The sequence below is a fragment of the Centropristis striata genome, chromosome 1 (assembly GCF_030273125.1).
Source record: "Centropristis striata isolate RG_2023a ecotype Rhode Island chromosome 1, C.striata_1.0, whole genome shotgun sequence".
Classification (NCBI taxonomy): Eukaryota; Metazoa; Chordata; class Actinopteri; order Perciformes; family Serranidae; genus Centropristis; species Centropristis striata.
The window spans coordinates 40465569-40490706 of NC_081517.1; the positions used below are offsets into that span (position 1 = coordinate 40465569).

At 39.1% G+C, this 25138-nt stretch overlaps 1 protein-coding gene across 2 annotated transcripts in view; it reads right to left on the reverse strand.

The window, feature by feature from the left end:
- Positions 1-25138, reverse strand: part of nr3c2 (nuclear receptor subfamily 3, group C, member 2) — a 91050-nt gene that overhangs the window by 37463 nt on the left and 28449 nt on the right. For both annotated transcript variants that reach the window (XM_059342323.1, XM_059342315.1), the window contains exon 3: positions 2896-3023. In XM_059342323.1, coding sequence (XP_059198306.1) covers positions 2896-3023 — 128 coding nt within the window. The remainder of the gene's footprint in view (positions 1-2895; positions 3024-25138) is intronic.

The window sequence follows — 25138 nt, forward strand, 5'->3', positions numbered from 1 at the left end:
TCCCTCTCACGGCTCCTCCTCTCTTTATCTCTCTGTCTGCGTCTGACTTTTTCTTTGTCCTTCCTCCCCCCCTCCCTCGCTGTATCTGTTTCACTGTCCTCTATCTCTCTTCACTTTGCAAAATCCTTCTCCCACTATTTTCATCCCTTCCCTGCCTCCACCTTACCTCTCTCTTTCCACCTCAGCAGCAGCTGTGGCGGGGTCAAGTAAGGTAACGGCTCACTTTGCACGTCAAAAGGGCGTCCACGTTGCATGCAACCTTGATGACATCACGTTGCTGTATGTGGTTGCCGTTATTACGCTATCATAGTTTGCACAGTTGCATTTGTTTGTCAGTGCAGAGTCAAGAGGAAACTCAAATCGTAAACGGAGAGATCCTCAAAGTTAAGAGCCCTGTATTTGATTTTAAAGGGCATCGCACAATCAATGAGTCAATTTCAGTATAATTATACTTCATATGCAAGACAAATAGGGTTTCAGTAGTATAATCACATAGCCAATAGAGATCTGAACTCTTCAGAGCCTCACCTGACTAACACTCTCACACCAAGTCAGATCTTTAACATTTACCGCCCGCCGGCTCTCTGCTGGCCACGCTTGAAGGAAGAACAATGGCATGTCTGATTCGATAACTCTTGACACATAATCCGGTTTCAGGTCTCCATAATGATGGTGTGTAAATATCATCAAATTAAGGCATGATTTAATTGTGAATAAGTGCAATTCCTTCAACGGTCAGGAAAACACCTCGAGGGCCCGATGGCTGACTGGCAGGCTTGTTTGCTTGTTTTTTTGGGCCTGCACTGGGTCTGTAAGAGTGTGTCTTGCATTCAAACACTCATCTTAATGAGTGAAGCCAACGCCTCAGGCAACAGGCACAAAATGAAAAGCACATTATGGCTGCTGCTGATTTTCCCTGAGCTAAATATAATATAAAGGGCTGCTGCAGGAGAATTACCTACTGAATGTTGTTTTATTCTGCCACTCTACTTGGTCACAGTCTAAAAATGTAATGTACCAAATCATTTTGGTCATTTTAATGATCTTTTTTAGAGAAAATAAATATGTATATGGTCTGATGCGATTAAGCAGTAGTTTGTAGTGTAGTACAAATAAAACCAGCGTCGTCTATTGGTTGGTAATTCTTGCAAAAATGATCAACATCAGCACTGTATGCTGCCTAAATGGAACAAATAGGCTGCTCCACTTCTGCTCTGTCTGAGTGTGCTTTTCAGACTCTATTCTATCAGGGAAAAAAGTGATTAACTAAAAAATGTGAAAATTACTGAAAGCAGAGTTATTGTATTTACACAGATTTTCTCATTAATATTTCCCAGTTGGAAAATCTGTAAACTTGTTCCCCAAATTTAAACGTACTTGGCATAAGACACAAACTACTGTTACTAAATTGTGCAGAGTATCCACAAATAGTTTTGAACATAACAGTTTTTTTCAGATTATGTTGTTTGGAATTATATGATATTCACTGAAACAATTGAAAACCAATATAAAATAATCTTGCTGTGTAATGCAGGGACAGAGGCTTCCTCCTTTTCAACTATTGTTTTTGAGATTACAGTTCAAACAGCAAAATTGACAATAAACACAGACATGGGTGAGCGCTTTTTAAATGTTCAGTATAAGAAAAGCAGCGTGGCAAAGAGAGCTCAACACACTGCAAAAGGGAGCAATCAAAGTTAATTCTACTTTTAACACTAAGATTTTATGGTTACAATATTACCCGAGATATTGGCTATACACTTTGCTTCAGTCTTACAAGCGAGTTCATCATTTTTCACACCTTTTTTTCTCTCCTTTTTTCTGTATTTGCAAGGCATTTCTAAGTACTGCCTTTGTGTTGTCAAATTGGCAAATGTTTAACTCCAGCATCCATGTCTTGTGTCAAGTGTTTTTTTGTTTTTTTTTCATTTGCTTGCGTTTTCTTAAAGGGAAACTTTAGGTGACATTATGTGTTAAGACAGCAGTGGAAACAGTGAGGGAGAGTTGAAGAGAGGAGTGTCAGGAAGACTTTGTTGTGCTGACGTACAGAAAGCATAACGGTAACACTTTACAATAACCATCAAAGTGATGTTTATAGATGGTTAATAAACCGTATTATAAACCATTTACAAAGTGCTATACATATTAAATCTTTAAATGTTGTCAAAAGGTATATGAATCATTTTGAAATCATTTACAGACTTAACATTGGTGTTAAAAATGTTATAATGAGTGCAAAACTAATAATTATAATGTAATTGTTTGTTAATGGTAAAGTAACTATCAACTTACATTAATATACCATCTATATATAAATACGACATTAATACATATTCTATTTACCATTTCAAATGGCCTATATATGGTTTATTAATGATGATCAAACTTTAATAAACTATCTGTTTATCATTTATAAATCGTCTTTTTACCATCTATAAATGATGGTTATTGTAAAGTGTTACCAGCATAACTGTCATTTAAAAGATATTCAGTATCACAGCTGAATTCTTATCTGATTTCTACAATGTGGCTGAGTCAAGTCACCTGTTGCGAGATTTCAGAACAAGACTTGGTTAAACACAACAACAAATCAAACAGATTAAGCAAAAAGTAATATTCAATAATGTTGTCAGACCCTTATTATAACAATTGTACACTTGTACGCAATTGCCCCAAATGATTACATTGCAGCCCGTTTTGCTGCTGCCTGCTGCAGCGCTCACGCTTGGTACTGGACCAATTTAAACATTTTTTGTCCACGCATAGACTTAAAATAGGGTCCAGCTTGAAAAATACAGAAGTTTCCCTTGAGTTTGCAGTGTGTTAAGCTCTTTCAGTCACGCTAGAAACGACCTAACCGGTGATGTTTGAACATGAATTACTGTAATGCCATACCTTCCACGGCTCTTTTGAAGAAGACTTTGCAGCTTCCACAGGTCACGACACCGTAGTGGCATCCTGATGCCTCGTCTCCACAAACCAGGCACACTTTGGCCGTTGATGACGGTTGTCTCAGTGGCGAGCTGAAAGGACACAAACACACACACAAGAGTTTTCAGACTTGATATAAATCAACCAAAGTCAACAACAAAGCCAGGGCACGCTGTCCCCTTCCTTACAGTGTTATTGCCTTATACACATTGTGAAACATTCTTGTGTTTTTACGACCCACAGTACAGTAGCAGCACAATGTGGCTCGCCATAAAGATGTCTGCCAACCAAGAGAGGAGGGCTTTGCACTCAACTGATTTATAGCTTCACCAGGCTTACAGAGATGACAGAATTATAGAGGAGATTATTTAAATTCAATAAGCAAAGAGACACAGAGCAGGATGTCAGATTTAAGTAGGATCCAAAACACTTGTCCGCTTCTCTGGCATAAAAAGTGTGAGGCACTGAAAAATGTGTTGAGTGGCGAACAAAAATAATACAAACCACGATGGAGCAAATATCTGGCTGTAATAGTGTAAAAAACTGTGTAACTAGTTCAGGGTCAAAGTTCAAAAGTGCGATTCTGACTCGTGCTTTACTGTAAGTACCATGTCGTGCTGTCTTTATTTACTTTGTCATCAGTTCTGTTGCCTGCCGGTTGTCGCTCAGTCTGCTGCAGTTCTGCCTGATCCAAGGCATTGTTTACTTTGGCATCATTTACTGCTTTCACTACTGAGTGATTTCTACAATTACATGACCATTAAAGCTCAGTATGTACAGTGTGTTCTCATTCATGCAGTGCTAAATGGGAGAATTAGTTACAGTTAGTTACAGCTTACCTATTCCTGCAAATGAGACCATGCGATCATGGCAATATGTGTCAAAGGTCAACAGTAATGGATGATTTCGGTCTACATTTAATCTATTAACAAAAGAGGCATATTCAAAGCAGTTACTACAGTGTTTGAAGAACTGAAAAGGACTTGCGGAGCAAACAGAGTAGGGCATAGACAATATGATAGAAGTAAATGATCAATATAAATTAAACAATATTCTTTAGAACCAGTTTAATAAGAGTGTAACACAGGCAGTTGGGTAAACCTTGTTGCTTTGATGTTATTGGTTGTAGTATCTTTATCAGTTTTTATACCAAACATTGCATTATGAGCAAATTTAGGTTAGTAAGACATTCATAATGTCACTGATAAAATCTATTTATTGTCAGCACAGACTGAGAGAGCAACTGCACAATGTCAGTATAACATCAACAAGTGTGACTCACAGTGATGTGGTCTGTGCATATTAGACCGAAACCTCACAGATAACTACAATATTATATCGTTTCATTACAATTTAAGCAAGATACCGATGAATAGTTGTATCCCTCTGGAAAAAATTGGAAAAAAAACACCTATTGTCTCAGAAAACGATATAACACCTTTCTGAAAATTTGGCAGCCATATTTAGACCATATGGGTACACCTCTTACAGTTTGTATTGACCTTGAACACTGACCTTTTTTTTTTTTTTTTTTTTTAGATAGATTGGGGGGCTTTGTTATGTCTCTATACTGTTGGTATATTATATGTTTATATGTTTATATTTGTACACATTACATGTATAAAACTGAAAATAAAATATATTTAAAAAAAAAGCAAGATACCGCATGTCATTGGCATATAGTATTGGCCGCTAAATCACATGGCGTTGCAGTGCAGAAATGTCAAAAATGTGTATGATGTCATTCAGACACACCTTAAGATATTTGTTATTAAAACAACGAGAATTTTTTTTTTTTTTTACTATGAAATAAAGTTTCATTTAAAAATGTTTAAACTCAAATTTAATATTGGCTGTATGAATTAGCTTCCAGTCAGTATTCACTGTAGATTTAATGCTAAGCCATATATTAAGCTTCTTAGACATTTCTATCAATGCATTTCCAGGGACATTAAGAGTAAATATATTTCAAGAAATAACAAGCTCTGCTAAATGGAGCTGTAAGGCAAAATATGGAGGGAGGGTAGCAGGTAAATTTTGATTTTAAACAGGCCAGTCAGTACAGTCTGGAATGACCCGGTGGATGTGGCTGAATGAAATATATTATATTTTATACAAGAGTATGCTACTTATTCATGCTATTTATTAATGGAATGAATAATTTTGCCTGACGTAATAAAAATTTAACATACATTTACATTCTGAGTAGATTAAAAGCTCTGTGAATTTAAGGATAGGTCTACACATGGCATCATTTTCGATAAAACATTTCTCTTAATGTGCATACGCACACAGAAGGAACACAACACGTAGATGGGTACAAAGTGAGAACACCTTGTATCAAAACATTAAAAGTGGCCTCAGCTTCCCCTTCTTTTCTGTTCTAATTGCCTCTCTCCCATCTCAATCAATAACATGCAAGGTGATTGTCTGGTTAACATTCTCCTTACATCCTTCATCAAACCAGCTGCCAAGCACTCTCTCTCTCTCTCCTCCTCTCTCTGTCTCTCCACCTCGCACGCTCTCTCATGCACACACATTTCCTCCAGGGGACTACCTGGAAAGGGGTACAGCAACAGCACACTCAGATACAATCAGGACCACTGATCTAATTCCCTCTTGTCCATCTACACACACATTCAATTTGTTAGGACGCTTAGAGGAGTCTCTGGTGAGGTGTTTGTCTGACTAGATCTTTCTGGCATCGGGCCCTATGGTTTCAGCTAATGTGAGTGTGTGTGTGTGTGTGTGTGTGTGTGTGTGTGTGTGTGTGTGTGTGTGTGTGTGTGTGTGCATGCACAAATCCAGTCCATGTCGAGATGAGTGGTGTTTTTTTTTTTAGCATGTTAATCTAGATGAATATTCCTCCCATACATTGCATTTTCACACCATTACAAAGCAGTGTTTACAAGACAGCAATCCAAGGCAGGAAAAACAGCCACAAAAAAGTTTATGACCAGGAACAACATGAGGTCCCTCTAAAGTATCTGCTTCTAATATGCAGTCAGTGGTTCACCCTTTAATAGTGCCGCACATTAAAACCTTGTCGCTGCGTGCCAGCTTGCCTGCCTGCTGGTCCACCAACAAGGTGACTTCCCCTCCCTCAGAGAAGTATATAGGTCATTCACTCTCTCTGCTTATGAAACCAGAGCAGACAGGCCAGGCTGCAGTGACTGTGCACCAACGGCTGCCAGTAGCCCAAAACTAAACACAAGCTACCAGACTTTCCCAAATCAGGCTGTTTCAGCAGAGATGTTAGCCTACAGTTTGTCAGCATACAGTATGTGCAAAAATGATAAAGTAACACATTTTAATGAGCTTGACAGAAAAAGGGAACATCGTGCAGCAAAGGTCTTCAGTCAGCATCAAAATTGGGACGTTGTGGTTAAGTGGTGTGCGTCTTTGACCACAAGGACATGCCAAATAATTTCCTTTTTGTTTGGCTTGTCATTTTCGTAGCTTAAAATATTCTGAGGTTGAAATTTATGTCTGTTTCAATGAAGGTTTAAATGATGATTTACCGCAGGCGGTAACATTGTTGTTAAGGCCGGCAGTTCAGACTGTTAATTCTTGCAAGCAGGACCCCGTGTCACCCTCCATCACACACTGAAAACGCAAAGCCAGAGAGCAGAAGAAGAAAATTTACATTGATAATGTCAACTCAAGTACAGTATTCATTTTTAAGGAAATTATAATGTGCAGTATGACACACATAAAAATGTTCTGCGTAATCCTCAAAGACAGGCATATTTCTTTTTCCTTTTTTTTTTTTTTTTAGAAAAAAATAAACTTCAATAATCCATTACAATATCTCTGAAATAATGTTCATAAAAGTTCTGCAGTTGTGTGCAGGCTACTTCTGTGAATTGGGACTTTTTTCTTTTTTTTTTCTCGACCCCTGTCTTCTCTATTTCTGGGTACAATCTCAGACTAACTCAATGGGACTGACTGCACAGATCAAAGGTCTCATTCTTCGCTCCAGTTGTTGCTTTTTTCTCTTCCTACAGAAACCCCAGGGCAGCGGTTTCATTGTTTTCAGTGTCCTTTCATCTTTAAAGATAACACACAAAGCTAACAACTGATTTAGTTGCTGTTTATTTCCCATGAGGATACAGATGAGTGCGAGTACACAACGCTTGTTTCTTCCCACCAAAAAGTACAAGCAAGAAATTTGTATCTCCTCCTTACGCTCGCTGCCCTCTTTGCTGCTTCCCACCAACATGCTGCCTGCTTAGGAAAGATATTAATGAAATGACAAAGGGAAACAAATGTGAGAGCTTGAAACCAGACGAAGCCCACTGTGCCCGCTAAAAAATGTGTGAGTCCCAAACCACAGGACAGATGTTTGGGCTCTAAATTGGCCTCATGCTTCTCTACAAGTAATTTGGATGTCACACTGGGAGCATTCTCAAAATGGTTCAAATATCTCCACCCTCTCTCAGCTGTGGAAGGAATGCTAAAAAAAGTGAGAAGTAAGACCAAGAAGGACAGCCAAAGATTTATCAGAATCAGAAAATAATGCTTGTGATAATTACAGCAGTTTTCTTTTTGTTCATAGTCTACTTTCCCTGTAAACAGGTCAATATGGGTCACAAGAAAAGGTCAGAAGCCACCCGAGCTTGGCTTAACTATGACAATTAGTTACCATAGAAACAGAGCGTGAAGTCAAAGAGAATGACAAATTAGAGATACAAGGGAAGTCAAGGGGGGGATGTAGTTATTCTGAGGTTATCAAGATAAAAATCATTATGGGTGAATAATGGTCCGTGAGATGGCTGTATGGTGGAGGACCCACGTGTTAGGAATGAACCCTGTGACCCACATAAGTACATTAGCATGACAGAGTCAGTAAACAAGCAGCTGAACCACAGAGAGAGTTCTGTTTTACAGAAAAACAATGTCCTCCTCATGCATGTAACACTGTCTATCACAAACGCATACACACTCCTGCACTGTACCGTACTGTATTTACACTGCTGTAGAGCCAGCCGCCCACTGTAAAGATAAATTTGTGTGTGTGTGCGTTCGTGTGTATGTGTGTGTGTGTGCGCGCACGCGTTTGAGCAGACACACTGACTCGTTCATTCTAGAGGCTGTTATCACAGGGATAGTTCAGACAAGTACCACAGCCTCCCTGAACCTACCCCTCATGAAAGAGAAGCATCCTTGACTCTGAAAAAAAAAAAAAAAGCTTCCACGGTACAGTATGTCTCTACAGTCTGGCCTGCAATATTTATGTAATACACACCTTGGCATGCTGAAAAACCTTAAGCTAGACCAGTTCAAAGAATATTTATGTAACACACAACTTGGCATGTTGGAAAGGTAAAGGTAGATTACTTTAAACAAGCTGAGGGAGATGGAGAGGGAGAGAAAGAGAGGACAAAATGGCTTACATAACCATGAGCAGACAGTATAAACATTAGGTTGACACCCACTCACCGCCTCTCAAAGGGAGAGAGGTCTTATGGGTAGTGTTAGGGAGCCACCAGGGATTTATTTTTCCTGGTGAAGGTGACCCTGGCATTGGGCAGAGTACCTGAGCATACAGAAATATGAGATTTCCTCTTTGTCGAGCTTGTGTTACACTTGTGTTAAGGTTACAGTATAATCTGCTCTGAAGGGCTGCCTCTTATAGTTAAGAAAATGAAATCAGAATCTTTTAATTTTAGGCGTGAGGTTTTCATACAGTCATTTTTTTCAAAGTTTGACATTTTTTTTGTTTAAACACAGCAGATAAAGACTTTAAATGTACAGGGCAAATGAGGTGATTTCATCATCAAATAAAATGAAGCAGAGATGGCAAATTTGCTTTCTGATGGAATCTGGTATCCCGGCTGTGATTGCATTCCTTGTTTTAAATTCCAAGCTGTTGTGTTGTCTCCTCTCCAAGGCTTGTGCCTACAAACTTTAAATGACCTCCCCCATAACAGCAAATCATGATTATCTGTCTCCTATAAATCCACTGTTTTTAGTGTAAACAAAGAAATGAGACAAGTCACAGAAATGCACGCACACACACACTCTGTAGGGAGTTGATAGAGGCTCAGTCTATGGGCGGAAACAGACGACAGTATCATTCTGATCTACATGCAGTATCCAGTTTGTACCCAACATGTCTGAAGCTGCAGCCGACTTCAAATTCCAACTCCACAGCAAACTCTGCTGAACTTTCACCTTTCCTTGAAAGCCATGAATGGCATCGGGGACTTCTGGAGATGGGGGATACCTTCAGAACAGCAGGAGAGTAACTTGGCTGCTTTTAACTAACCAGAACAGTTTTGCCATTTTTTTCTTCGCCTAAATCACTTACTGTTACACATAGTGAATGAAATTAATCACCTGAGATATTTTGGCTAAGTCACAAAACATGCAGGCATGAATCTCAGGGAAATGTGGCAGGGTGTTATTATCTGGTGGGAGGATTATAGTGGCTGGAAACTCCCGTAATTCATGCCTGTCAAGGGCAGCGACAGAACGATCACATCCATGCACTTTAAAATTAGGCACGGGGTGCCACTGCGTGCCCAAAGCTTCATTTATAGTATCTGTGTAGCACAGCATACTTTCCTCTGTGTGAATGCTAACGTGCTGTTTACCCTTTGAGACCTGTGGGACCATGTCATGCTAGCTTGACGGGAAGGGGGCTAAATAACGCTGTATTTGAAAATTTCTGCAAACAGTGTTAGAATTGTATAAATTGGGTATCACTAAAATAAATTTTTTAATGTTAGTCCCCATAGCTGTGTTTCATTGTAGTGAGACCAGTTTTTTGAACTTTATAATAAAATGACCTGAAGTGACCTCTAGAATGATCACAGGCTTTACAATGTATATTGACAGGGGTTGTCAGAGAAATTTCCAGAATTAACACTGCCATCCAATCGCAAAAAAAAAAAAAAAAAATGGCCAAAATATCCAAATGTTAAAAGTTTTTGATGCCAAATCACAGCATTCATTTTGATATGGTGGTCCTCCAGGCCTTGATCTCAATTCTCATATGGGCCAAAATGGTTAAATGTAGCACACATTTGTGTAACAAACATAATTGAGCATTGGAATGGACTTCATATCCTTAACTTTTCTAACTCCTATATACTCAAAGCTTTAAATCTTGAATTGGGGCCTCACCAAAAACACTGATTTATGACTAGAAAAACTTTGCTGAGCCTACCTGCTATCTCCCCCTAAAGATCCCCTGTATTCCTCTTTTTAAAAGACATATAGTTTCATACTTTTCAAACTGCACACAAAAAAAAAATTCTGCTTTTTGCATAGTGCCACGATAGGGAAAAAAACTTCCTATACAGTTTAAGGGGTCAACACACCCACTCGTTCACGTCTGTCCATATGCAGTACACAGGGTTCATTTACACACAGAACATAAACGAGGCCAAAGATCTCCAATACTGAAAGGAACTCCATTTAGATGGACCTTGCATCTGAACTTTAGAGATAATGAATTTGAATGTTAGAAATAATGTATCTGTACAAGGCTGAGAAGGAAAAACCATCAAACACCTGTAAAATGTAGTGTAACCCAAAGAAACAACCTTGCACCAGATCATATGTGACAGAAAAACATTCCAATTCAAAACAAGACAACCGTGGCCTTCACTATGCTTATGGTAGTGTATTGTATTTTTGTATGTTTTGTGTTGGACCCCGCTTAAAAACAAGAAAGTTCATTTTAAGATTACCACTAATAAATTTAAAATGAATTCATCCACATAAAAACAACCCTGCTATTCATTGATGCAGCTCTGTAGTATCCGCAACGGATCTCCTCAAGTCCTGCAGCACTGTTTTGATCGACTGTGACAAAAGTGCTTTTGCTGCCTTGAAGCAGTTTGGTTCTCATGTGCTCCTCACACTGATCTGTTACTGATCCCCAAAGTTTCTGTTTTTAGCACCAAGTTTCCAAGATCCTGCGCTGAAAACAGAAAGAGCCACAAAGCAGCTGGGAACAAAATTCATCTGACATGTTGAGAAATACATTGTTGAGCATCAGGTTGATTTCCAGGCATGGGAAATGGAGAAATAATGCAAACAAGAGACCAGTGATAAACACAATGAAATACCAGCTCAGTGACTTAAATCAAATTTCTCTCCTGAACATAAACCTACATGATAACAGCAAAATAAGCACAGCAGTTTGCTTAAATCTATCTAAATACACAAGAAAGGAGCCTGTTTTCACCACCTTTGTGAAACATGGCTCAAAATGTACCCTAATCTTTGTTACTGCCACGAACATAAACACAAATGGACCACTTCAAAGCTTTGCTGCTAAAACTGGTTTTGTTATTGACCTAAATCCTTTTGATTTCAGTGGCATGGATGAACTCTAGACCCGGCCTCCCCTGGTGTTCAAGTTTCAAACTATTTACTGCTTACTTTGCTTTCTCACACCAGCTCCACGCAATACCTGGCTCCTTGCAAATGTGTCTCTAGCCAGGTTTGGGCTGTTGCCTGTACAGCAGGTGACCTCCAAACTCAGCTTAGAGGCCCTGGGACAAATGAGAAAAACAAATCCCTAGAGAGGGAGATTATCTTTAAGGGATCAGCCCTGACCTGAGCCACCTCCATGGCCCATACTCCTTACCTCCAGTCTCCACTTTCTAGCAACAGTTAGCAACAGTCCGTTTATCTTCACCTTCTTAAGTACAAGAAGGGACTAGTCAATAAGATTACAGTACACTATATGCTAAACGTTGCCATTTACAAAAAAAAAAAAAACTTTAAAAAATGAACTAGGCACGTGGGTCCAGAGAAATTAAATATGCCAAAAAATATCTTATTCAAAAGGCGACCTTTTGCTTTCCTCTGTGATTCTAAGGGGCCTCACACAGAATGTAGGTTAATGTACACTGGCGCTGACACATGTTGCCAGCAACCCTACGCATTAGCTGTCACATGTGATCATCCTCAACACCCACCAGTCATTTACAATTCTACTGGGACAAACATGGAGGAAAAGCAGGCAGGCAGTCCAGCGTGCGCAAAGGGGAAACACTGCACACACCAACCATCACACATTAACATACATACTGAGGGGATAAAAGTTAGCTACAGGGCTGCCAAGTGGATCTGCCGGGAGTGTTTATTGTATGTATAGTTTATAGTCTAGTGGCTCCCTAAAGTCACAGGGTATGAAACCACAACCTCAAGAAGTGGGCCCTGCATGAGAGTCAAAGCCAAGTCTCTGGTTGGCTCGGATCCAGGTGGTTAGCACCACGGCAGCACATTCTGCATGTTAGCTCGAGAACTGCTGAGAACTGCTCTCCAGTCAGCCTCTCTATAGTATTTGACAGGTTCAACAGCAGAAGAGCAGCCGTATACCCAGCGAGAAGTCTTGCCTGCACTCAGCCACTTAGTCCAAACTGCTGCTGACAGCATCTATCAGGAACCAATCAGATGATCGACAAAATCTGCAGATGAAACATAAACTACAGAAATATGGATTTTTAGAAGCTTTCTGCATGGTATTTTTGCAAATGTTGTCTAAATGGCACATTTACAGACCCGGTAGCAGGTGGGGAAAGGAGGAGGTTATAGCTCCATTTACACATCCTATTGTTTAACAATTACATTTTGAGAAATTGGTTTAATTAAAGCCACAATGAGAAAGATTTAAATGCTGTGGTTTGTGAACAAAACATTCAAAGTTGGCCCCTCCTGCCCGGCTGCTGTGCTTGCCAGCAGGTGAAAACCAACCCCATCTTCATTTTGGAAATTTGGAACAAGCTTTCTCCACTTGGCGTTTTGCCTTGCTACATTTGCACTTGTTTACTATGATTTTATAAAGTCACTCAACCCTGAGAGCATTCGCTGGGGGCTACACACGTGGTGCTGAAAGACTGACGCCTAGAAATGTCCCGAACACAACAAAAGAAACGAAAAGATAAAATACTAAAGGGTCTCTGCAGATACAGACACCGCCACAAACTTCTAAAAGGTTATAAGTGATGATGGAGAGAGATTATTTTTTATATGAGTCTATGCAGTTTTTTAGGAAAATCCTACTCATTGTGCCTTTAAACACCACAAAAGCTTGTGTCGTTATGGTGATCCAGTGCTGTGCTATTGTGCATTTAATACACAATGAATGGTCCAACAGGATTATGACTACAGTTTGTCGAGCAGCATGAGGCCTGCTCATTGTAAAGCTTCACATTATTTTCCTTAAGGTCAACTTTAAGATCATGACCTCGAAAGTACAAAAGGTTCCACACAAGCGGTACGAAACGCAAAAGAAAAAGAAGGTTAGAGGGCAAAGACGTGCATACACACACACACACACACACACACAATGTCGGGCAAACTAAATGTGTCTGTGCAATGACCTTTTTCAAATTCAGTGTGTTCACCTCCAAAGGATTACAGGCCCAGATGGCCAATGGATGAACAATGCAACACCTGCTGAGGGACATAGCTCAATTAGATTCTCGCAAAATTATACTTCAAAAAGGAAAACCTCATTCTATCAAAGGAACACATATGTATGTGCTAACTACTCTAACTCTGACCACAACCAGAGTATAATCCAACCCTTTAATCTGTACTGCAGCTTCAGTCCTCCATCCTCCCAGAAATGTCTTATTGTAAGCACAACATCAGGTTTCCTTTTGCAAGAGAAGTTAGTACTGAGGTCCAAATACTGAGATTGAATTGTTTTTAGAACAGAAACCTAAATCTCAAAGGGTAAAATCTGTTCTTTCTGCACATATAACCTGCACTCAAAGCAGCAATGAAGTATATGTTGTTGTGTTTGCGAAGCTGTTTTACTTATGCAGTTAAAATGTTTTCAACCAATCAGGTAGAGTGAAATCAAACCATGTATATCATTTACTAAAGTGATAAAGTTAGCCTGCACCGGCACTGTCATCTGAACAGGTGTAACCCGACAAACCTGATCGACACAGCTCAATTTTCTCATTTCAGACAAAGTCACGCAACCCCTTGTAATTGGACCTGATTGGCCTTAACAAAGAGGAAACACAACTACTGACTGATGTGACTTTATACTGCTTTCTTCTAAAGAGAGCTGAATTTTTCTACAAATGCTCCCGAGTGCTACAGCTCAGATTGAATGACCGTGTCTCCCGCATGTCTACCTCCTGCATCTCTGTCATAAGGCATGCGCCAGGCTTTGGCCATCACCACACAATGCCCAGACAAGCCGTAACACCACAGTCTATTTTTGTGTTGTGTGTGTCGCACACAGAGTCATGTGCAGATAGAGAAGGAGAGAGCGAGTCAGGGAGAGACAGGAACATAAAAATCAAGAGAGAGGCTGTTTTTACCAACTGTTGTCACCTCTCCCCCATCCCTCTCATTATTATTGTACTTATATCTATCACATATGGTAGCCTGAAACATAATTTCCTGTTGAAAAACAAGAGGTTAAAAATAACATCAGTCATGGTGACCTTGGCTCAGGTCAGGTGAGGGCTTCTTCACAGGTATGGCTGACTATTGATGTATATTTAATAGGGTGAAAGATTTGCAGTGGTGCATGTGGCTGCCCTTTCAGAGCGGGCGCCCATGTCACCTTTTTGGGGCGGCCAACTCTAGGGATGTCAGCAGTGGTGAGGCAGACTGGAGGAGTACAGAGAGGAATAGAGGGACAAAGAACAGAGGGGGACAGGGCTAAAAAGGAAGTAAGAGAAAATATTTAAATTTTATTCTGACATCCACACATCCTGACTCTGAAAGGCTTCAAAATAAACATAATGTAAGAATTATTTTAAAACAAAATTCAAAATATACACAGATCTTGCCCATGGACTACTATGAAACTGACCATTATTCTGAAAGTGAGTGAGTGTGAAATAGTTAGATAATCATTTGTGTAGGGCTGGGAAATATGGTTGAAATCAATTTAATCTTTTTAATATTATATTTATAATCTGAGTATAATAATTTTGCAAATGCATTTGAAATTGAATGATTAAACTGAGCTGTTGTGACAAAAAATGGCAAAATATATCTAATGATTTGCAGCTTTTTCTCTGTATTGTATCATTTTAATCTGAATCCCTTTGGGTTTTTAATTTTTCAGACAAAACAAAGAATTGGAAGATGACACCTTGGGCTCCGGGAACTTTTAATGGGTGTCTGTACTTATTTTTGGTATTTTATAGATTAAACCATCAATTCATCTGTAGAATAAATGAATAATTATTGCTTACAGCCCTAAATGACATTGTCACAATGGGGTTCTACTGAAAGCTGATAAATGTTTTAAATAGAACTGAAACTATTTTGTTATTAGCAGATTTGATTTGTGGATTAGTTGATCATCATAGAATTAATTGCCAACTGTTTGGATCAATTTAAGTAATGTGTGTAATTTTTCAAGCAAAAATGCCAAACATTCTCATCTTCCTGTGTTTCCGTTGTGACAATTTGCTGCTCTTCTTTATCTTTTGTGACAGTTAACTGAATATATTTAGGTTTAATTGGTTGATTTTTAGTTGTTCAAAAAACAAACAAGTAATATGAAGATTTTTTGGAAAGTTTTATTTTGAGAAACGTCTATAAAATGTCAGAAAATAGAGATAAATCGACATAGAGATTAATCAGTAATAAATAATTGCTAGTTTCAACCCTAAAATTAAACTATCGCCCTTCTTGCATATGTCCTCAGAGATGTTGCCTCACTTTACAACATTTAGTGTGTCAAAGAAAAACAGTGGTATGTATCATGGAAATTGTTCCGCTTATCATCTGACTGAACTGTCCTTGCCCTCTTTCCTCAGGCGAGCAGTCACATGGGCACAAATATATTCATCAACATACAGTTGCAGGCACCATGCATACACATATGTGCCGTTTCCCACCATGTTGTAATTCCCTTCACGCTGCACTTTAAATAAATCATAACATCAGGCTTTGCCACTAAGACGCCCTGTTCAAATAAAACATTCGCCCAACCAAATACTCCTGGGGCTCAGAATATCTCCCACTTTTTCCATCCGAGGGAAATACTGTCGATTCAGAGGTTTCTCTCCTTCCCCTCTCTCTCTCCGCAGCTCTTCCCCTCGCTGTCTTGTGTATACACTACATCTCGTTGTTTGAGGTGTATGAAACTCTGAAGATTAGGGTAAATACATGACATCTTGAGCTTAAGGCATAAATATTTAAGAATGGGAGGCAGGTCTCAGGTGGAGGGAGGGTAGAGAAAAATCTAATTTATGTAGAGTATGTTATTTGAAAGGTTTACGGGGTTGATGGCTTTGTTATGAAGAGGAAAAAATAAAGGAATAGTATTTCATTCTGACTTTTCTGAAGATGGATCTCTTGCTTAAAGGCAACCACTTGAGGTCCAACCTGAGTGGATTTTGTTAAAAAATATTTAATTACTTTTTTCGTGCAGGAGTTTAGTCTCAAGTGACATACTGAGCTCTTAAACGGGAGGCCATGGGGATTTACACAGCGAACAAAGGATTCCCTATTGAAACACAGGCTTTGTGCGGCAGAAAAGCAGCTTGTAGCTCTACATTTTCTATCTATTCACTGTTCTGCTTCATGTTGCGAAACCCGTCAGCGCTAATGAGTAGCTTTATAAGAGGAAATAGAGCGTAATTGGTTTTTCTGAGCAATACAAAGACATGGGTGGAAAGACGTCTGTACATCTCATAGCAAGCATATATACCTTCGACCAAGGCCTGACTGGCACACTACATCCAGATTTCTGACACTGCATACTGTGGAGCACATTGACAGGCTCTCAATGTGGCACTGGCTCCTCTTTATGTACTCTGCCCCCAGGGTCTGTCTGTCCACAGAAGCTTTATATGAGAAAGCCTGTCATAACAGCCATGTTGCAGTGCGAGGCATGCCCATTTCACTGGGATCCCTGGCCAAAGCATACAAACTCTGGTTACTGTAAATTCAGAAGAAGTGCCAGGCTGCTCTGAACAGATCTGTCACCACCGGATCCCCTTGGGAAACAGAGGTCATAATTTCCATTTAACACCTACTGCGCCTACATATACACGTTACATGCTAGAGCCTTGCATGTGTAAGTGTATCTAAAAGAGGCATATTTCCTTTGATTTATAGCTTACGTAAGCTTTATAAATCCAAAAAGACCCAAACCTGAAGCCTTGATTCTGTGCCTTAGATGAACGATTCTCTACCGTTCTAAATAAATCAGCAACTAGCTAGTCCTGACGAATGTACAAAAAAAACTGAGATTTGTATGCTGTCTGTTTTTGTGTGTGTGTTTTTTTTATGCCTGCTTCCTATTTGTGTCGCTGTGTCTCCATGGTATCTAATTAAGGATTCTCTTCAGTAAAAGTGAAATGCACTCCTGTTCAGAAACTCTACAACATGGTGTTCTTCAACAATATTTAAACATTTCCTCAGATTTAAAGGGGAAGCTCAGATTTTTTTTTTTTAATGGGGTTGCATGAGGACCATAGTCGTTTTGTTACCTAGTAGATGTGTTCAGCACACTTCCAGTTTGGACAGGGCAGCAGCAAAAGGGATTTTAGCCAGTTTGATCAAAATTAATATCAGTTTAAGTGTACAATTATTTTTTGGCTGTTATAGCCATCTGTGCGCTCTTTAAAGCAACCAGACTCCTTTGGAAAAAAAACTGTATTTTTACCTTGCAGAACACAGGAGTTGCTGATCTACCAATTGCTTTGTTTGTTTGTCTTACTGTCCACCTTTAGTGAATCCAAAGTAAACATTTAAAACACCAAAGCAAACACTAATCACTAACAATTGAGGCAGCGGTAGACCAGCAACTCCTGTGTTCTGCGAGGTAAAATGACTGTTTTGTCAATGGAGTCTGGTGGCTTTGAATACAGCACAGATAGGTAAAAAGGCTTCATTTCCCTGTTAGAAAGGGCGGTCTGACTGCAAGTTAAAGTGTTGAAAATATTTTAAATATTCAGTACATTTAAACGAATACTGATTTGATTTGAATAAAACTGATTTGAACAAACATCACTATGAAGTGTAGTGGTAGCAAATCATCTGATGTCAAAATCATGTCAGAGAAGAGATGAAAAGTTTTGTTTTGAAACAAAATTTTGAACTGAGCCATGTTGGTTTAGAAAAAGCTGACTCTTCAGAATGAAACAGATCACTTTTCCAAAAATGTATTTATTTATTTTCTTTCTTGCTAAAATACATGTTGCTGCTGCCCCTGTCAACAGCAGTACATTGTTTTGTTTTTCCGAACTGGGAGCGTGCCAGCCGTGATTTACCGTCTGTCATACATTAACTATGGATAAGTATCTCATACAACCCCACTTCAAAAAATCCAAACCATCCCTTTAAGTGAAACAAAGTTGTTTAACCACTCATCAGTGTTTGACCCCCTTCTTCTACCTTTTCCACGGTTTTGATCCAACCTTTCTCTCGTGCCACCTTTTTATTTTTTCTCGAGTGCTAACTTTGGCATGCTGCTGAAAGGTCCTTACCCCAGCTGCTGCTCTTACACCGTGTCTCTGTCAACACTCCCGCTCCCTCAGCCGTCTCATCCGAGCTTCTCTGCTCCGTCACGTCTCCCCTCTTTTCGGAAACACACACACACACTGCGTGTATTATCCCTGTAATCTTTGCCTCCTGCTGAGCAACTTCTTCTAATTTATGTGGATTAAAGCCATTTGTTGCAGAAGGCAAAATGTGCCGTCGTGGAGCCAAACATCAACATTAGCCTCATGCTGGAGACTCCTATTGTATAACGGAGGCATTTAAAAAGATCAATACATGTTTAGTTGAACTGTCTCTTTAAACTCATTGCACCCCAAAGCCCTTTTGTGCCTGGGTAGAACGTACAAAGTAGTATTTGAAAACTTGTTTTTGTTGTGATAGCATCAGTTGTTATTAACGAGGCGCAAATGCTGCATAAATGAATCTGTCTGAGCTCCTCGCCCTCGGCCATCAATCAGAAATAATATGCTCACTCCTGATTTAATAGGGTTAGAATGGCTGCCATAGTGCAATGCAATGCTGCGATGCTACATGTCATTCACTAAAAACTATTTGTTAACAGGGCCCGTTCTTGTATTCTTTTGTCCTATTTCCTTACCTGCATTTGAAACCTGACACGGGGGAAACAGAGTGAGAAAGCAGTGAAAGAGTTTAGCCATCCCTTGCAGCTTATGAAGCTGTTCCAACAGTCTCGCACCCTAGGGAGCCATTCTAGTCACACCAAATCTATCCAGAGAGACAACAGTGGACTAACAGTGAGCATAGGCTGTTTCAGGTCTGTCTATGCAGCATTAGCATGTATTCCCTTGGTCTTTGGTCAGGGGAACTGGAGATTCAATTTCCCTGTTTCTGGTCCACTGAAATCAATTGGCGCAGTTAGGAACAACAGAGTGTGAATGATACAGACTAATTCTCCTAGAGAGGGAGGTTAATGTGAAGTGCACAAGGTCAGTGCATTTATAAAGGTAACTTTGGCTTTGCCTGTGACTTTGTCTTCCCCCGTCTTTTTCTTTCTCTCACATGAACACACACACAGCCGCAGAGTCCCTTAGTGGTTTCTTTCTCCTTCATTCGTTCACTCTCCCCTTCTCCCTCTCTGTCTCTTTCTCTCTCCCACATAGGTTCTCTCACACAGTTTCTCTCCTGCTCTCTCTCTCTCTGAGTTTTTCCCACTTTCTCTTCTCCTCTCTCACTCCTCTCTTTCTGCATGCTAAGGAAGTGTCTCTTTACACATCACAAGGGCTCAGAGAGAGCTGAGCTGCAATAATTGGATTATTGAGCAATCTGCAAACAAACATAAGACACAAGGCAAAGGATCAATATGGAATGTTTGCATCATTTGAGGTGGTCAAAAGCAATCAAAGTGGTAGCAGTAAATAAAGCAGTCAAACAACTCGCTGTTCGGGATTAGTGAGTTTAAGAAGAAATTGTGGTGAGATGTCAATAACTGCTTATTAGACATCAAAGAAATCCGTCCTCCAGGCGGACACTCCGCGTCCTGCTCAGTCTGGTGAATTTGGACGAATGAGGCTTTAACTGAGCCCGGCAGTGAACAACACAGTCTGTCTGTGACCAGTGAAACAGCTCTGGGTTTCCATTGTGTATTAATGTCCAGATGGACAGTTGTGTTGTAATCTGCTGCACTTCCTGTTTACAGCCAGGTAGAGCAGTAAACTGGCTAAATATAACAGCGGCTTCTTTGAGAGGCAGTGTAAACGGAGTTAGTGGAAACTGGGGGGAAAAAAGGGTGAAGTTCTGGTTAAAGTTTTACACAGTGCAATCAATAACAGTGATTAAAAAAAAATGTATGTAATTTTTTTGCAGGGTTTCAACTAAGGATTATTTTATTTTTTATTCAATGTTTTTATAAAGCATGGACTGTATAAAAGAAGTGGACATTAAAAGTGAAATGTTGAAGTAAACAAGCATTCTTTCACTCCGTGCAAAAATCAGTTTAATTGTATAGAAGTCTATGAGAAAATTAGCCTACTTCTCTACTTGATTTGTAACCTCATTTAACCTCACTTAATGATAGTAAAATGGATAATAAAGCAAAAGTATGCTTTGTGGTGTGACTATGTTGTGATTGATAAGTAACTACCACAGCAACCTGTCAATCAGGATTGACAGGTTGTGTACAGATAATAACCCTTGCAGTTGTTTTTGGTGTCGTCTTGTTCACCTTTGGTTGTAGTAAAATCTCTCTAAAGAGTCGAATGTTTTGTTTCAAGCCTGTTTTTCACCTGCCAAACCTAGCCAGCTGATGAACATAAATTTTGGATGCACCTTGCTAAACAAGCTAGTTAGCTAACACAGGCGTTAGCTGATAATTTGCTATGTTAAAGGTACTTGTCAAGGCCAGACAGTCAAAACAGTGGATTATGTCATTATGGCTATTTCACTTCTTTCATACAGTCTATAGCAAAAATGGTTCAAAACCTGGCGAATTTTTTGGGGTGGAATCAATTTCGTTACATATAACTTTGTTTGCAATTATATAAAGTAGACAAAAACCGCAAATCCTCACATTTGTTGGAAGCCCAAAATATTTGGCCCTTTTGTTTGAAAAGTAATTAAAACCATTAATTAAATATTAAAATTGGTGGTTATTTTATTGCTCACCAATTAATATTCAGCTGTGATTGTTTGAAATATATCATTCCCAAGGTGCTATTTATCTCATGCACCTGTCAGAAGCAGATAATAATGGGAGGTTAAAGTGAGAATATTTATTCATTCACAGATTAGAACCATTTCAGTACATTTCCTGATGCAGAAGCCTGCAAGCCACCAAGAAAACAAACCATTTTCCCCCTGAGATCCTCTAAAACAACAGCAAATCATGCAGTAAATAGCTTATACAGCACATTGTGCATCTACACACTATGCCGTCCCGCTATAAAATCAAAAATTACTTTTGAATTCAGAATATGTGCACAGTTATACCAAGAGCTTTTTCTAGGTCAAGTGAATAAACATTGCCAGTCTTGCATACTTCCTTAAGCAGCAGACGAGGGGGGTGGGTGGGGGGGGGGAGACTTCCTCCAAAGTTTGCCAAGGGAACCTGTTTCACTAACCCTGAACTTCTGGTGTGGAACGTAAAAGTTGAGCTCCTGCCCGCCTGTCAGGTTGTGGTGAGGAGGGTGTCGATAAAAATGTTACATCGGAATTGACATGCTGGCAGTCTTTCGAACAAAAGCCCTACACTGTCATTCTGCTTTACTGTCTCTCTGAGCACACAGTCACAGAGACCCTCTCACTGGTTTCTTTCTTCTGCTTCCTCACCCTCTCTCCCTCCCAATGTTTTACCCCCCTCTATCTGTCTCCCTCCCCCTCACTCTCTTTCTCCTCTCTCTAAAACCCTTATGACATCCTCCGGATTTAAGAGCTTAAATGTCAGTCTCATGATATCTGTGCCATTCAGATTAAGCGCCTTAAATACGATGTAAATGTATAAATGTAGGCCAATGAGTGGGCACCATTCAATCCAATTAGCCGTAATGAAGGCAGTCTCAAGGAATCTCTAAAGCAATCATTTCTAATCATTTTCTTGGCTTATTGACTATAACACTCCACAGACAGACAGTTGAGAATATTCTACCTTCATATGAAGACTTTTTTTGTTGATAGTATGTGACTCGAAAAACATCCAGGTCTTGAGATATCTAATACTAGAAAGTAACGTAGTTTTGATTTATCATGTGAAGTCGTCAGCATTCAGACTTAAAAGAAAAAGGCTGTTTGTGGGTGTGTTTAGCTTCAAGTTCTGGCTTATCAGATGCCAGAACACTGCACGACAGGTGGTCATTTTCTGTGGAATTATTTTTGAAAGTTATCACAGAAACAATCGTTTTATCATTGTGCACCATCATTATGAATTGCCCTGCTTATGTAATTAACCAGGAGTGTGTGCTTGCACTGATCTGATTGGCCAGTTCATGTGAAGGTTAGTATGTTGCACATTGCAGGAGCTTATAGAAATGATGTGCTCGTAGAACTTGTAGAAAAAAATCTGAACTCGTGTTTAAATTTTCACTTGTCTAAAATATTTACACACACATGCGTTAAATTTGAAGTCACTAAAAACTAAAAAGAGGTTGTAGAAAAAATGTGATCTTGTATGTTGAAAATTGAACTCAGAAAATATTCACACATCTGTGTTCTAAAGGTGTAGTAAAAAAAAAAAATCTAATTAAAAAAGTTTATTTAATTCTACATTTCCAGTATAACCATAGCTCCTTAATTAGATCCTCACCAATCTGTCACTGCAACTTCACAAATGTGCCTTCTCACATCACAAAGGGGCAAATCTGAACCCCATGACCCAAAGTTCTCATATCAAGTCTCTACAAGTCTATTTACCTTCATCAGATGTGTGCATTCCTGGATAAGTTGCATTAGCAAAAGTTGAGCCAGGTGCTCCCATTAAAATGAATGAGGGGGCTGAAATGAAAGCTTTTAGCAAAAAAAACCTTTAGCTTACCTATTTGATTTTTCCTTTTATATATACAGTACAGGCCAAAAGTTTGGACACACACCTTCTCATTCAATGCGTTTTTTCTTTATTTTCATGACTATTTACATTGTAGATTCTCACTGAAGGCATCAAAACTATGAATGAACACATATGGAATTATGTACTTAACAAAAAAGTGTGAAATAACTGAAAACGTATCTTGTATTTTAGATTCCTCAAAGTAACCACCCTTTGCTTACTAGAATATAAGACATGTTTTCAGTTATTTCACACTTTTTTGTTAAGTACATAATTCCACATGTGTTCATTAATAGTTTTGATGAATCTACAATGTAAATAGTCATGAAAATATAGGAAACGCATTGAATGAGAAGGTGTGTCCAAACTTTCGGCCTGTACTGTATATACTTTTTTTTTTTTACTATTCTTTGAATTAGAAATAAATGAAATGAAATGAAAATTTTAATACATTTTTAAAACAATGAATTTAAATAAATAAATAAATAAATAAAACAGTAAAGTAAATTAAATAGGGGAATAAAAAGAAGCAATTTGCAGCAGAAATATAAATGTATGTCTCATTCTATCAATTAATTAATTTATTTATTTATTAAAACATATGTTTATTTATTTTGGAACTTCTGGCCTCCATATCAGAGGGGGGAGTGGGCAGCCAACAAGGCGGTTTCGTTGAGGAGGTCTCATTCAGGAATAAAATGGAAGTTAATCCACCATATCTGATTATATTATATACTAAACACGTACTTCTAAAACCTGTTAAAATACAGTTTGTCAAACTGTTTATATCAAGACGATGCAAAATTTTGGTAAATGAGAAACGACTGCTTCAGTGTCTGTAAATACAAAGTAGGGATCGTAGTCACTCACTTCACTGTATTATTGTTCTAGCTAATTACCATTCAGTACTTTGTGACAAAACTGTTATAGCCTAACACATCATCACATATCATATGCCATTCTGTCCAAATCTCCAGGAAATGGATGATTTATACTTCAGATAGATCTGGTGGCAGTATTTCGAAAGCACACTCATTCCTTGTATTACTCACCCTTCAAACAGATGTTACAGTTGATGTGGTTTCCTCTGTTTTTTTGTTTTTCATTCATTCATTCTCCCAAATGTGTATTTGAACAAACACGTTTGGCTTTCAGTGACTTTGAAGTTGAAGCTGTAACTGATTTCATCATTCATTCATGGAGGACATTTTTCATGCATGCACCGGTATGGGCTGTAGCTATCTATACAGCAGTGTTTGAAGTGTGTGTGTGTGTGTGTGTGTGTGTGTGTGTGTGCGCGCGTGTGCGCGTGTGTGTGTGTGCATGTGTGCCTGCTCCGTGTCTGCCAATGGAAGCCTCAATTTTTGGAGAATCAAATATTAGTAGGCTGCATTGATTTTGGAACAAACCTCTACGTTCTTGTGTGAGCTCAGTCCTGCTGCCAAGTTTGTCTGGTCTGTCTACTCACTCTTCCTTTCCAAGCAGCAGAGCTGCTTCTCTGAGCTGTGTTCAATGTGTGGAGTAGCAATCGCTCAGTGTATCCGCTTTCTTTCTTGTCTCTCTCTGATGATATTAGGAGAGCTAAGACTTGGTGATAAGGAACATTTAAACCACTCTCTATACATGCAATACTCAGCCTGTATCTGGCATTTTTGTTTTGTCATATTCTTGAGACTCAACTTAAAAATGTCAAAGTAAAAATCTTGGCCTGCAGTGCTTCAGCTGGAGTGGCAGACAGGCTCTTACTAAAACATGTTTAAAATCCCAGTCTGATGCATACAGTTAGTGGCAATGTCTCCCAAGTCCCTGGCTACCAGCCAAGAGGAAAAGATGACAGGAAGGACAAGAGACTTTGTTTGCATTGCATTCCTGGCTCCTGCAGGCGACCACTGTAAAGGGTATTTCCCCTTTCTGTTTAAAATAAACAGTATACTGCACATGGCTTAATGCGTTTTAATTGGTGCTCCACACGTAACCCCAGGAACAAACCAACAATTCATTCAGTCTATCTGAATTGACCCTTATCTCATTAAAGCAACTGCAATCATTTGCTCTCACAGATGGCACAGAGAAACGTCCTTGTCCCATCTTTTCAAACATAATGCTTTGATTATTATAGAGCATGATTCATTTGCTGGATAAACCCATTTTTTTCCATAATAATTAAAAAGAAGAGGATGAGTTCAATGAGGTGTGGGTTGATGTGTGGGGATTAATTATGATCATGTGGTACTTTTTATTGAGACTTTCAGCTCC